Source organism: Argiope bruennichi, chromosome 10, assembly GCF_947563725.1.
Source record: "Argiope bruennichi chromosome 10, qqArgBrue1.1, whole genome shotgun sequence".
Taxonomy (NCBI): Eukaryota; Metazoa; Arthropoda; class Arachnida; order Araneae; family Araneidae; genus Argiope; species Argiope bruennichi.
The window spans coordinates 51,333,931-51,349,917 of NC_079160.1; the positions used below are offsets into that span (position 1 = coordinate 51,333,931).

General features: G+C 28.9%; 1 protein-coding gene across 1 annotated transcript in view; it reads right to left on the bottom strand.

The window, feature by feature from the left end:
- Positions 1–1,277: 1,277 nt before the first annotated feature.
- The window catches only part of LOC129987531 (cell surface glycoprotein 1-like), a 63,339-nt gene continuing 48,629 nt past the window's right edge, over positions 1,278–15,987 (bottom strand). The window contains exons 7-9 of the mRNA XM_056095500.1: positions 5,010–5,207; positions 1,929–2,123; positions 1,278–1,397 (exon numbers count right to left, since the gene is read on the bottom strand). Of these exons, the coding sequence (XP_055951475.1) occupies positions 1,384–1,397; positions 1,929–2,123; positions 5,010–5,207 (407 nt within the window). The 3' untranslated portion in view covers positions 1,278–1,383. The remainder of the gene's footprint in view (positions 1,398–1,928; positions 2,124–5,009; positions 5,208–15,987) is intronic.

Genomic DNA, 15,987 nt, shown 5'->3' on the forward strand with positions numbered 1-15,987 from the left:
TTGAATAATTCATTTATTAGTTAATTTCTGCTAACCTCTACAATTCAAACCATTTCGCCAATAGCTACCAAATTTGTCATTCAATTCTTTGGACGATGAAATGGTTTTTTGAAAAAATTAATTGGAATTTTAATTGAAAATTAAGCCAAATTTTAGGCATTTTTTCAGGAAAAGAGCCTACATTATTGTTGCACAGAAATAAATTTCACAACTTTTTAAGATTGAATATAAGTCAGCCATCTAACTCTCCGACCCGCAACGAAGGCACACGGATTTAAATCATAAAAACTGAATGACCGGACCGCCGCAACAGCAACGTTGGCGGGAACTGTGGTTGAGTCCTAAGGGCCGTCATCAGCCACGGTACAACCCTCCCCGAAGGAAGTACGTCCCGTCATCGATGGGAGGAGTCAGATCCCCCATCTATTAGTGTACCCTCCAGGGTGGCTAAGATTGAATATAAACCAATTGTATCAATTTAATAGTTGAGAAAAATTTTCCTAAATATTGGCAATTTTTAAAAAATAATTTTTTTGCCTGATTACCAACAATTGATTATATTGTTTTTTACCTTATCAAAATATATCCAAAAAATGTTGTCAGGATCAGAATTTTATGGAAGACTCAAATTCAAATATTTTCATTGTTTCATCGAATATTTTATCACGTAATTTTTTTTCCTTTGTTGAAATAAGTATTCCTGTTAATATCTGTGTACTTTAAGAATATTATATATATATATATATATATATATATATATATATATATATATATATAACAAGAAATTACTACCATATCATGAAGATTAAAAGATGGATGAACTGTATTTTTTACGTTTCTAATAGTGCTATGATGTCTTCGGACTGGTTCCCATTAGAATGGTTCTTGGACATACTGAACAGAATATATGTAAGATAATTAAAATATCTGATAGTTTGATGGAATTATGGACATGAACGATTTAAATGAAATTAAATATAACCAATATTCCCGATGAATCAAATAATAATTAGATTGTTGACTTATTGTAGACAGGTTTTGAGAATGAAATTAGATTTTTTCATTAGCACGGCATCAATTGTCAGGCTAAAATACTGGCGCAATTGTGATGAAGCACTGCGTTGTCGCCAAATATTGGCAATAAGTAGTATAATTAACTGAATATTTCCATCAGATCTTTTTCTGCCACTGTGCTGCTTTGCTACGTTGAATACGAATATCTAAATTGATCAAGTATGTGAAAAATAAATTACGATTATCGAAAGGATTAAAAATAATTGAAATAAACAAGCTTTATTTTATTTTTATTTTTTTATTCTTCATTTTTTTTTCCAACTTTGTTCCAGAGTGAAATAAAGTTCTTGGTGCTTGCATTCTCGTGCTTTATTCCTGGGATTCTGAAATTAAAAAAGAAAAAACTGAAATAGTGAAAACACAATACAAAATTTTCAAGTTCTTAAAATAAAACTAATAACGATATTGTCAGAAATTAGAGAAAACATCATTAAAGCGTTTTCCTAAATTTACTCTCAACTTGATTAGCTTTAACCCTTTGTACTCGGAAAAGTAATTCGAGGCAAAATTATTCAGCTTGCTTATTGCTATGAAAAAAAAAAAGTAATATTTATTGTAGTTTTGAGTTGACTTTTTACCGAAAATTAATCTACATCTTCTCGCCATTCTGTAGGTATTATAAAAAAATGAAAATTGAAAAATGAATAAATAAAAGTCAAAATAATGCACTATCTTAAAAGCTGAGTGAGAGGCACCATCTGATTGCAAAGGGTTAATCTTGAAAACAGGATCAAAGGAAAAACAAAATGTTGAAAAGATATAAAATAATTTGAAAAAAATGCATTAATCCCCCCCCCCCCTACAGTATAACCCAAATACTGTGAGACAGGCATATAAGAAATTCATTTTTATACCTGTTGTCCCTTGGCCACAGTCAGGCACACGATCTTTCCATTGGCAGGTTCCCATCTTTGGATTGAAAGCCAGGCCTAACTGACAGTTCATTTTAGAAGCGATTCCATCTCGGCACTGCCAGAAAGCGGTGCAGCTGTTGGGGTTGGCGAACAGGCCGTTTCTTCTGGGACAATTTGTGCTAGGTTGAGGAGTTTCTTAAAGAAAAGAAAAAAAAAATCTCTATATAATAACATTTTAAAAATGTAAAAATTGTTGAGAAAATTTAACATTTAAATTAAGATTATCTATTAAAAAGATATTAATATATAATCATATACACAAATTTTTTTTATAACTAACTATTATAGTCTAAGATATGGCGCCACTAGTCCAAGCAGAACCTAAACAAACCAAGGTAAACCTCTGAGCTTCAGTAAAAATCTTATAAGTTTAAATGAGCAATTCTTGTAGATATAAAAATCTATTTTTTTCGTGTATCTCACAAAGGCTCTAACATTTTTTTTATAACTAAATATTAGAGACTTTTTTTTTTTATTTGCTCTCATGTTGACAATGTCATATAGCGCCATCTCGAAGCCGATTTCACTATGTTAAAACTGAATGTAAGTCCAAAAATATAAGTAATGATAGATAAACTGTAAAATGAATTCTGTAATACAGCAGAATGTCTCGAATAACATGTTAAACTAAGTGAATTCATGATTTTTTTCATTTAAATGAGCAGTTCATATGTAGATAAGATTGAAAAATATTCGTATGTAATCAATATGTGATTCGTATCAAAATATTGTTACAAATCTGTAATGTCGCTTCCCAGTACAGTTAGTTCAATCACTGGAAAGACCGTTTTACGATGAGCTCTATTCGATGCTGATCGGATGCCGGATCAGTGGCCCACAGGCTTGACGACAAAATAAATATATAATATTGGAATCTTCCAGATATATAATATATATAATACTGGAATTTTCCGGAATTTTAGTGATAGAGCCAATAGGAACCAAGATATACCTGATTTCTTCAGAACCATCTCTGCCCGTCTCCGGGAACTATAAAAGGTCGGCAGTCTAAGCTGAAGACAATCGTCCGAGGACGGGAGCCCCGATAAGTTGATCATCGAACTTGAACTGAAGATTCGTGGAAATAGTCAACGGCAAATATTTGGATCAGTCCAGCGAAGAGTAAGCGTTGTGTGGAGCTCAAGCGATTGCTGAATTGAGCTGCGTGCCGAGTTTTGATGTTTATTGTAGAAGCAGCATCAAATCTTCTGAAGTGTAGCCAGTTGTGTAGTAGTGAGTCGGCGGTGTGAGGAGCCAAAGTGAGGAGACAGTGTAGAATTGCAGGCGTTTGGAGAGATCGTAGGGAGAAACTACGAAGATTCCCTCCTCCTGCTGAATTCTGTCTATCCGCTTTGTGAGCTGTGGTTTTTAGTACTACCGATTATAACTTGTGAACTATTATTTGCTGTAGTGTGCTGCTGTGTGTTGCCTGTGTTCGTCTCGGCTGTATATTTGTTGTATGCGTATTCTAGCCTTTGTGTTTAATAAAAGTTGTCACTGGCCATCTGATTGTTTTTACACCATACACCCACTACAAGCGAACCGGGTGAATTTACGAACTTAGTGGAATTGAAGTTCCGTAATAATATTTCCCCAAAAAAAACATGAAAAAAAAAGGAAAAAAAAGAGAGGGGGGGGGGGAGCTGCCGAGCTAAGCTTGGTCTCTCTAGTATTGTACATTAATATTCCTATATAGTTAGGCTACAAAATATCACAGTACCCTTAAAACCTTAGGTGTCAGGGTAACTATTTACAAAGCATGCATTGTCTTTTGCAGTAATATAAATTCACTTTCTCGTTCCTCTTGTTTTGGCAAAAAATAATGAGAAGAATCTGTGTTCCTTTACTTATGATGTTGTAAGAAAATTACGCGATTGAATATATAAGGACAGTTTGAATTTCACTTCAACAATGAAATCTATTGTTGAAAATTATGCAAAAAAAAAAAAAAAAAGGATTTTTAAAAGTTTCAAAAACTTGAGGAAAATTACTGGATACCTTAATTGGTTCATTGAAAAGACAATTTTTTAATTTTTAAAATAATGTAAAACACAGTTCTTCAGCCTTTTTTTTTCACCTAGAATTCAGACATTTTCTTTTATTCCTTTAACTATTTGCCAATCATCAGACTCAATATTTAAGCACTAAGTTTTGAATATTTGTCTAAAAAAGAGAAAATTTGAATATCAAAGCTCCTGAAATATATCGAGTATAAATGCGGTTCATAAAACCAGTAGCAAACATTTTCACAAAATAATAATAATTATTATAAATAAATAAAAAAAATTAACTATTTTCGAGATATATGTTCATTTATATGTGCATTGGCATTCTTCAACATGCACGTTGCATTTTATTTCCTGAAAATTATTTACTTGCGCATTATTCGAATTTGTAATTGCTGGAATTCTATTTTTTGCAGCAGTTTGTATTAAGAAGTTCACATATGGTATTACATCAAGTATTAAATCGAGGACTACTATCTGAGATCAAAAAGCCTTTAGGTTCGTCTTCTCTTAACATTGTTAAACTCTTATAATAAGATTTAATCTAAAAAAAATGACCGGTAGGAGCCTAAAAACTCAATGTTTTTCCAAAGGCTGTTATGTTATTAGTTTCAAGAAATCTTTACATACTATCCGTCTTTGATGACCGGCTTGTTCGCTCAGAATTTCAGGCTGATGAACTATTATTAAATTTAAAATTATTTATTAAAATTTCATCTTGTAATTTAATAAGATTGAAATATATGAATTAAATGAAATCTGTCTGCAGAAAATTACTGCTCGTGCAAATTAAAATATCTATAAGTTGCCATTAAAGTGTATAATTCAGGTTTTTTCATAGAATTTTTAGATATTTCATGAAATAACTGAGCATGATTGATCAGTCATTTCATAGAATTTCTAGCTGTTTCATGAAATAACACATAATATTGTATGAAATAATGGATTTATGATCTTAACGATGCATGCCATAGCGATCACCTATCAGGCGACTGTCAAGTTTTATGTAACTTACGCAGGTATTGTCTTTTTCCACAGTTGACCACGAAAGGGAAATCGCACCTCTCGTAGAGGGGATTCTGATCGTTGAAGACCAGCCCATCTTTACAAAGTTTTTCTTTTGGCACTCCATTACGACATTCGTAGTACAAGTCACATTGTTCAGGATCTGCGTAATAGCCGGACTTGTTTGGACATTTGAATTCTGCAAATGCTACAAAGAAGAAAAAAAAAACAATTTTTTTTATCAACTTATGATTGAAAAAAAAATTAGATGCTTTTGACGACCAGCTGGTTTCCCCAGATAATTGATTTTATGGGCAGTTAAATTTTATCATGCCAAAAGATTGAAAAGCTTGAATTTAATTTTATCAGTCAACTCAAATTACTGCACTTGCAAACTGAAAAATGTACTTTATTATAAGGGTCTATCTATACTTATAATAAAGCTGAATATGTGTGTTTGTGGTTGTGTGTGTGTATGTTGACGCTCTACAAGTCAGATTGTTTGACCTACAACTACCAAATATTACACATGTTAACCTTGGAGGTGGAAAATGTGCACCTCGGAGCGATTTTTAAATTTTTTTATTAGAATTTTATTTAATTAAAAATTAATATAAATTATGGTTTTTTTTCAGCTTAATTTTAGAAGATATTATCACATAAAAATGATTCTTATATCAAGTTAAAGTTCAAAAAATTATCTTTTTGATAATTCAAATTTTTTATACTATAAATTGTCCCCGTTTTTAATGAATTTTTTAAAGTATTTTAACCATATTTTTCAACAATTTATTTCCTACAAAATAAAAATAAAATTTAATCCGCACGAGCATATTACGCGTGCATGGGAAAAAATTAGCTTTTATGAACGTGTTGCCATCGCATTGACAAAAACTCAAATTAAAAAAATTAATTAAATATTACTGCAAAACCTAATTAAGAAGTAAAAGCGGAAGAGAGAGAGAGAGAGAGAGAGTTATAGTCGAAACACAGCATTTTTTTCTCATTTAAACGGTGGCAAAAGCACGCAATTAAATATTTTATTATATGAATTTGAATTTACATATAACATTAAAAAATATCTTTGTAGTTTGTTTATCAAGTTAAGTTTTTAAAAAAGTTAAAATAAAGAGAAAAAAAATGTGCGGAAATGAAATGAAGATGGTAATTTTTTGAGATTTAAGATAATGCAGAAATCATTTTTGTGAGAGAATATTTTTGGATGATCAATTTTTCTGAAATATCGCGCTAATAACCATATTTTGAGCGAAAGCGATCAATACGTTTCTTTAAAAAAACGAAACTTTATCATAATGTTTAACAGTTTACCATTAGCATTAAATTAGTATTGTGAAATTTACTTTCTATGTTAACGTCAATCATTTTTAGTAGCGTAACTTAACGTTGTGCAATAGGCTACCCGACCAGAATGTCAATTAACGTGTTTGATGATGTAAGCAGGTAAAATGTCTATAGTTCGAATTAAAAACTATTAGGCAATAAAACTTTTATGATTGTTTCTTTGTATGTTTTTTATTGTTCTAAATAAATCATGTTTCCAAATCTCGGTCATCCATTTATTTTCCACCGTCAAGTTTTAGGTCATTAGTGAGGTGACTAAATGCTTCTTTTTTATGAATTCTTTGTTCTGAAGAATAGCACATAAAAAACGAGTAATTGCAGCTATTAGAAGTTGAATCATCAGTGGAAAGTGAAAAACTCGCACTTTAAAAGACTTGTTTTTAAAGCACTTTTCAATCGAATTTATTTATATATTTATTTCGAGGGGAAAAATTAATAATAAAGATGATTGTTGTTCTGAAATTTCGCTACATTCAACACAAAATTTTTTCATTTGTATTATAATTTTTATGAAATGATATAACACGCCGAAAGTAACGCCAATTTGGCGACTTCAATCGTGCAAATTATATAGCATGTGATTCGCAAGCGATTTGATATATGTTTATGCACATGTTTATCACATATATATTTATACACTTGAGTGTATTTTTATAATTTGGCGAAATTTTTTCTTGGCGCTTTTTGGTCGCCAGTAAAACCGATAGGCACCTTAACGTATATTACAATAAGAAACTTTTAAAATGTTGAGCTTCTACTTCGCAATTTAACGTAATTGTAGAATAATTGATATAATATTATTGTAAAATCAATTGCAGATAAAACTTAGTGTTTTGCAAGAATAATAATGCATTTATTATTAGTATTTTGATTTCATTTTGTTGCTAAGAGCAATAAATAAATGTTTTTTTTTCAGTTTATTAAAAATATTTAAAATGTATCACCAAAACACTGAAACAACACTTGAAAATTTAATAAAGTTTCACTGTTTTCTTTAATAGCAAATATAATAATAACAATAATTGGTAGATTCTTTTTTCCTAATTGATTATATTTTTGTTTATTATTCAAAAACTGTTTTAGAATTGCACAATGATAAATATGCATTTAAAAATAGTTTATTTTTTTAAATTCGTTCTCATATTCATCGAAGAATATCAAATACATCTACAAAAAGTTAGATTAACAATAAATATTCAAAATATAATACACTTAAATTTGTACGCATGGTATTTTAAGAGAACTTTTAACAATTTGGATCAAGAAATTTTCGACAAATTTATTCCCTAGTTGAAACTTATGATTAGTTTCTAAAATTTTTTCTGAATAGAAGGTTTTGCACTTTGAAAGATTTAAAAATCTAAAACACTATTCGGAAATACATTTTTTAAAAAAAAGGCATTTAATTTAATGAACTCAATACCAACAATTCAATATAATTGACTATTAATGCGGATTTCTTGCTATAATGAAACATTTTCAGACATTTAAATAGCAAAATATTTAGCGCCATTTTTTTCTCATGTTCAGAAACAATTCCAAAATATTAAGAAAAATATTTCGTTACAGTGAAAAACGAATTGCATTTCGTTAAGAATAACTGGCTTCAACTATCCAGAAAAATATGTTGTTTTTGAAATATAAGCAAATCTCTTTTTCTGAATAGAAGGTTTTGCACTTTGAAAGATTTAAAAATCTAAAACACTATTCAGAAATACATTTTTTTTTTTTAAAAAAAAGGCATTTAATTTAATGAACTCAATACCAACAATTCAATATAATTGACTATTAATGCGGATTTCTTACTATAATGAAACATTTTCAGACATTTAAATAGCAAAATATTTAACGCCATTTTTTTTCTCATGTTCAGAAACAATTCCAAAAATATTAAGAAAAATATTTTGTTACAGTGAAAAACGAATTGCAATTCGTTAAGAATAAATGAATTCAACTATCCAGAAAAATATGTTGTTTTTGAAATATTTTGAATGAAATATAAGCAAATCTCATTTTAAACAGAGCGAAAAGAATGGATGTCATAAACCGTAAACGGACATTTGCAGCCACACCGTAATCCACGTGCTGGTTGAATGATCCCTTGAGATGTCTGTTCAAATATTTACTTGACGTAGTTAAGGTGTTGAAACGCGGAAAGAAGCATTATTTTATCTTCAGATTTTTTTCTTCTTTTTATTCATCTAATTTTACTCACATTTGGCATCAACAAATCAAGCATAAATTTTAGTCCAGTTTGTAAAAAAAATATCAATGAATATTATTATTGTTCTTTTTTTTTATTTCAACAATATTTCCAAATCGTTTTATTTCCTGTTCTTGAATTCGAGCTATTTATGTTCAAGAAACGTTTATGAATATGAAATTCGTCAGCTGTTTATTGCAGACGATTTGAATTTGCGCAAAGCTTTTTCCGTTAATTTTGAAACGGCTAGTGACGTTATTATTCAGTACTGTGAATAACTATGATGTCACAAATAAATTGCATTAACGTCATGTATTACGTTTAGAGCTGTATAAATCTTAATTAAACACTGTATTATGAATGTTTGTGAGTCAATGGCGGATTTCCTATTAAGCAGCTGCTGCCTGAAAAGATTGTAAAACATACTATACGCAGGAGAATTAAAAAAATTATTAGTTTCTATGCAAAATAAAAAAAAAAAAAATGTGAAAATTGTATTTTTAATGAATCATAAAATAGTATAGCTACAATATATGTTTACATTAAATTATTATTAAATAAAGAAATGTAAAATTAATTATTTATTTATAATGTATTGGATATTAATTATTCATTTAATTAGTTGTGTTATGTTCTATTTGACAGGTTATGCAAAATAATAATCTTGGATTTTATATCTGTTTGAATTTTTTTTATTTTCACATGATATATTGTAAAAATTAAATACCTTTATTTGTAAGCAATAAAGGTATTTAAGGTATTAATAAGCAATAATAATAATAATAAAATTAATCGAAGGTTATTAATTTTTCAGAGATTTTATTCCCTTAGTCATTTTTCTTCTTAAAACAAAAAAATAAATAAAATATAATGTATGTTAATAAAATATATGTTGAATTAAACTTATATGGAACTAAAATAATATATCAGCTTCAATTAAATCATAAAAAAGTTGATTAAGCTAAAACGTTTTGAGAAATGTAAAATTAAATTAACAAATTATTAAAGGTGCCACATGAAAAATAGTATTAGAAATAAAAAAAATGTCTGCTAAAGTATTGTTGTAGAAAATAAATAAAAAGTAGCTTAAAAATATGCATTAATTTCATATTTATATAAATGCCGATTATTTTTAACGGAAGCTGATATCTATTTTACATCGCAATTAAATATATGGTAATAATATTAATATGTATATAGAAGTTTTAATATTAATTACTGTATATAATTAATTATATATAGTAGTTATGTATAGTAATTATGCAGTATTACTATTTACAATTAATATATAATAGTAATTAAAAGTTTGCGAAAAAATTTTTTTAACTTTTCAGAAACAACTTATTTGAAAATGGATTACAACTAGCAAACTTATTCCATTTTTATTTTTTCTAATTAAAAACAAATTATCGTAAAAAGAAACCGGAAAATCCTGAAAAATCTTTTCTTTTAAATGATATTATTCAATAAATATAGTTTATTTGACCTTGAAGTTGAACTCTCATACAGTCAGCGACATTGTGAATCAAATAAGTGCTTACTTTATCCTGATTCGCACGTTCTGTCGGCTGCCATTAGATTTAAAGTTGGATTCATTTTATGATTAAACTTTTTTTATGTTTTGAAGCGGGAAAATTTTACTGTTTAAATGGGTGGTCTGATATGAAATTTTGATTTCCGAATCGAAGTGTTATATTTTCGAAAACCGATTTTACCGAATAACCGCCATTTACTTATGGAACAGTTAAATCCGTCACAACAAACTGGTCACCAGATAGTGTGGCGTGGAAGTTTGGAAAGGTAAATGCCGGCTGAGGTATCGTTGAGGCGTATTAAAAATTTAAAAAATCTGTCTCATAATTGCTTTAGTGTTGCTTCAAAATGGGATGTAATACTAATTACAACATTGATTAAAATTTTTGAATTTTAGTAAGTAGTTCGAGCTACTGTGGTAAAGTCTTATTTTAAAGACCGATTTCACTATTGATCTGCTTTGTAAGCATGCCTGTTAAACTTAAACCACCAGCCTTGATCATTCGACTGGCATGGCGTGGAAATCTGGGTAACAGGGTGTCTTCCTTGCCTTTCGGTCATGGTCCAAAAAAACGAAGTTTATTCTAAAATAATTCTTATGTAATTTCAAAAACGGACGTTTATCTACGGAATCATAAATCATAATCGCAAATCGACTACTCCGATCCTTTCCGAAGGCACACGGATAAAACTGAATGACCGGATCATCGTGGTAGCAACATTGGCAGGAACTGTAATTGAGACCTAAGTGGCTATCACCGGCCACGGTACAACCCTTCCCTTGGGTACAACCCTTCCCACGGTACAACCCTTCCCTACCAATTCCCACCTTTTTTTGTACCCTCCAGGGTGGCGAGAACCAACCACCATGCAAGAATATTCTGATACAGAGCTGTTTAAAAGTTTTTTTTATTCATCGAAATTTGTAATAAATGCCAAAATGACGCACTTTTGTATGCAGCAGAACTTCGGTTATAGATTTTTGGAAAAAACAAACAAACCCAATCTAAATTTTTCTGAGTAAAAGCAAGTATAGATAGAGGCATGCCTGACTCAGAATGATATGTTCAAGCAGAGTTGTTTTTAAAAATGTAAATAATGTTATGCCTCTAATTAAACTAAATTGCTCACCTACCTCGTTGATAGCATTAATATAGTCATGCTAGCCAATCACATTTTATCACAGTAAATAAAACTGCTATTTTAAACTACTCTTGCAAAATACACATAGAGCATTTTGATTAGTCTGCTTCAACACAAAATAATGAATAAAATTTGCGAAATCGCTTTAGTTTTTTAAAGCTGGCGGCTAATGTAAAGTTTTATTTTCAAACATCTCTCAAAAATGGTGATCGGAGGTCAAAAGATCATTAACAACATATCTAAATATCATAAGCTTTCAAATGAAGTAAAAAATGGTGAAATCGGTGTTGTGTTTGGAATTGAGGCTTGCATGCTTTTTGTTTTTCCCTAACAGAAAATGTGTACTGAAGTAGTATTTTTGAGATTTCACTCAAAAATGGGCAGAATGGAATGAAGGATAGGCGACTGTTGAACAGAAATATATTTTTAAATGATATTGGCTAGTTAATATTTTTAGTCACTTATATATTTATCATAAGCTTTCATATGACATAAAAATTGGTAAAATTGGATCAGTGTCTAGGGGACTGGTTCTTTGTTTTTTCTTAATTATTTGAAATATATGGATGATTTTTAATACACTATAAGCAAATAAATTCGGATATTTTACTTAAAAAATAAACTTTTTGTCCAATTTGAATATTTGGCTATGCGGATGTGGTCTGGCTACTCTTAATTTTGATAATCTGACTCCCCCCCCCATAGGATGAGTTGTGCATTTTATCGCAGTGCAAAGGGTTAAAATGAAGAGAATGAGAAAAATATTTCTATAAATGAAAATTGTGTTATGAAGATCAATATTCATTTGAACCAAGGGAAAAAATGTTGCTTCAAAAAAGATTATGCCGCCATTTATATTGCATGATATACACTACTTAAAATTGTTATGAGATAAATGAGTAACCATATGTGCCTTAATATTCGCAGGTTTCATATTATGATTCTAAGAACTATATTTCTAATTTTTGAATGATATTTAGTAATGTAGAAATGTCTTCAGGGGAAAAAATATTTAATTCATATTCCAATTAATAAAAAAATTAAAAATTTAATTTTGAAATTTTTAAAGTACAAATACATGAATTTTATAAACACTAATCTACTCTTGATTATGAAAAAGTTTTTGAGGTTTACTGAAGGGGAAAAGATTTTCTATAATTTTTTTCAGGCAAATAAATATTTGCTTATTTATTTATTCGTTGATACGAATGACAATGCTGCGAACAAAAACACGTAAAAAAATCCTGCTATATTGAAGTTTTTAATAAAAGTAGTTCCAAAACAATGAGAAAATTCATATTCAGTTTGAATTTTTTTCCGTTATTCTTTTTGTCTTGAACGAGAAGAATAGCTTAATTTTTATTATATGAAACAAATTTCTGCATTGAAAAAAAATTGAATTTATTCAATAGTCTATGAAAAGGGCTTTTTATTTCAAGCGGAAAATAAATCAAGAACAGAAGATTATGTTTAAGAATTTTATATATAAATATTTACAATAGCGTCATAAAAAATTTACTTTTGAAAAATTACAATTTTTTTTGTTAAAGATCATCTTTTATTTATGAATGCAAAATGTAGTTTATCTTTAATCATACATAATTAAATTTCTCATTAGAAAAATGGTAATGCAGTATTCGCATTTAGCTAAGTAATAAAAAAAATTAAAAGCTTGAAATTCAACATTCCAAAGCTAATAAAGAATTGAAAATAAAGGTTTTCATCATTTCACATTTTTAATTCAAATTTTGAAAAAGCACAGAAACTAAAATTAATTCTCTTTATTTATCAGTGAGAAATATAACTCTTATGACGTCATAATACGTCATTACAGTAAGTTAGAACTTGAAATGCAAGAATGTTCGCTTTGTGTATCGACCCAGTTTTCTCCGAAAATGCCCCACCTTTTTTACAAAAAAATTCAGGAAATAACATTCTGTGATTATGTCTACATACCCATTTGGCAACAGAGAACTGCAAACAGCAAACAGATCATTATTTTAGCCATCGTTTCAAGAACTTAGGAATTTCACTTGCGAACAAAGAAATATTAGAACGAAAAGAAATATTAAATCGTCTGCAAGATATTATTCCGAAGAACTGCGCCTGCGCAAATGATATTGAGGCTGGAGTAGAGGCAGGTGGGTGCGGAACACGTTCCGAAATATTCCAGACAGGTTTCTAAGGAGTTCAAAAGTTAGGATAAAGGTCCCATTTGGAAAAGGACTTTTGTATAAAATAACAAAAATATCCTAGAATTTAGGACTCGTTATCTGTCATAGATAGAAGGGAAAAATCCGTCAAACGTTGGGGGCAAACAAAATCTGTTTTCGTTTTACTGCTTTGTGATTATGATAATGTTGCCATACATCGCTACAGAAGTAAGCACTTAGGATTGTTTCGTTGAAAATGGCAACTAGGCGAATCGAGGTTAAGAAGAACTAGTTTGAAGTGATCATCAGTCTTGTTTCTTAGGCGGCCCTGACTTAGAACACTACAGGGTTTTAAACGACTTCTACAAAGAAAAAAAATTAACTAGTTAAAAAAAGGGTGGCGTTTGCTTTTATGTAATTCCTAATAAAACTTATTTCGTTTACAAGTGAGAATGTAGGTAAAATCCAAGTATTGTGCAACATTCTATAACTCTTTCTAGATAATCCATTACCATATATTATCTTGAATGTCATGCTTTTACTGAAATTCTGATTTACAGCTCAACAGGGTGTTAGCATGCCACTCCTAAATGAGTTCTATTAATATAATTTTGAATTATTAAGAAAGAAGAAAACTCCAACCCATTATTTTCTTCTTTGGAAAAATTCAGTTAAATGCTTGTCAACTCCTACCATTCTTTCTTTTAAATTGAGTTTCCAGCATACTTTAAAGCAAAAAGCATATCGTAAAAATTTGATTACATCGAAAAATTTATTAATTCTTTTATTTATGTTAGACACTTTTCAAACATAAAATTTATTATTTCAATAAAAAAGCATAATTAGCATATCTGTTTTGTCATTAAAGCAATATTTTTGAAATTAATGCAATATGTTGATGATATTAGACTAGACTTAATAAAAAAGAACTTAAAATATCTCTGTTTAAAATAAGGTTATTGTTAGTTCAGGATTGAACTAAGCCATCTTCAATGCAATTTTAAAGAGCAATTCTATGAATACTAATGTTATATATTAGTATCCATAGTAGTAATTTGTATCTATTAGTAGCAATTGGTTGAATGACAGATATTCTAAAATATGTTGACACATATCTTATGAAATTACTTTTTAAAGTAAATATTTTCGAGATTTTTTTTCCAGATTTTCTTTAAAATTTGGATTTTTTTCCAGAGCATTGTCGTGGAATGTCTTTTCAGTCGTCAGTCCGTCTGTAACAGGACATCAACTTTTCCAGCTCATACAAGATGTTCTGGTTTTCAATTAATGTATTTAACGCATTCCAAAGTTCAAAAATATTACTGACGTAACTAAAAAAAAGCCCATCATTTATCAATTGCCAACCTTTATCTCTACTAATAATAAATATAAATATATATATGTATAGGAGCTTTACAGGACAGACCTCTTGGCCAACAGCTATTAAATTTATCACATATGTAACCTGGAGAGTGAGTACTTCGGTGAGAGATTTTCCAAATTTTAATTAATTAAAAATTAATCTGAATTTTGTCGTTTTTCCGTGATGAACTCCGAAAATATCATTGCACAAAAATGAATTTTAGATCATTTAAAAATATTTAATGTCTTTTTAATCATACCAGATTAATAATCATGCAAATTTTTGTTTTGAATTTTGGAAATTTTTTAAAATATTTTTTTTACCTAATTTACATCATTATATCACAATGTTGCCCCAAAATTTAAACCGTTTTCATTGTTTTACCAAATATTTAATCTTTTGACTATCTTCCGCTATTGCAAGTTAAAGAAAAATTCCATTTAATATTTTTAGTTTAAAAATTAAATAACAAAAAATGAAATTACAATATCGTGAAATTTAGAAGATAGATTAACTGTATATTTACATTTCAAACGGTTTTATGATGTTATTTCTCCATTAGAAGGATTCGTGTGTACAATAAACAGAATTTAAATAATGCAATTAAATATTTATCTTTAATATAATTTGATTGAATGATGGGCATGAAGTTATATCTAAACGATTTATCTGAAATTAAATATAATCAATATTTCCGGTGAATCAGTTAGTCACCTCAGGATGAATAATAATGATAACAAAATTATCTCTCACTCTCACACAAACACATAATTCTATTATTAGAATTTAAAATAATGCTACCATGAATTGCTACAAAACTTGGACCGGACCGTTCATTGGATAAATAATTAATTTAAAAAGTCAATTGTATTTTTTTATAAGTTTTTTTACCCATACAAAAATCTGATGTAAATTATAAGATTTGTTAAATATAATTCAAAATAACTAATTCAGTGAAAAAATGATGAAATAAATAATTAAACATGATAAAAATGAAATAATTGTAAAAAATTCTGTTTTTGAATAGTACGCAATTTCATTTAATGCACTTGACAAAACGTATTTTGAGGTGGAATATGACGTTTTCTCTATTCCTGGCGCAATTAACAAAGCAGTCTCTTAATGAATGGATAAATGTTTCTATCACATTTTATCTTCTCCGCTTGAATTTTGACTTTACTTCATATTATTTATTTAATTTTAAGCAATTGTTTTCAAAATTAACATTTGT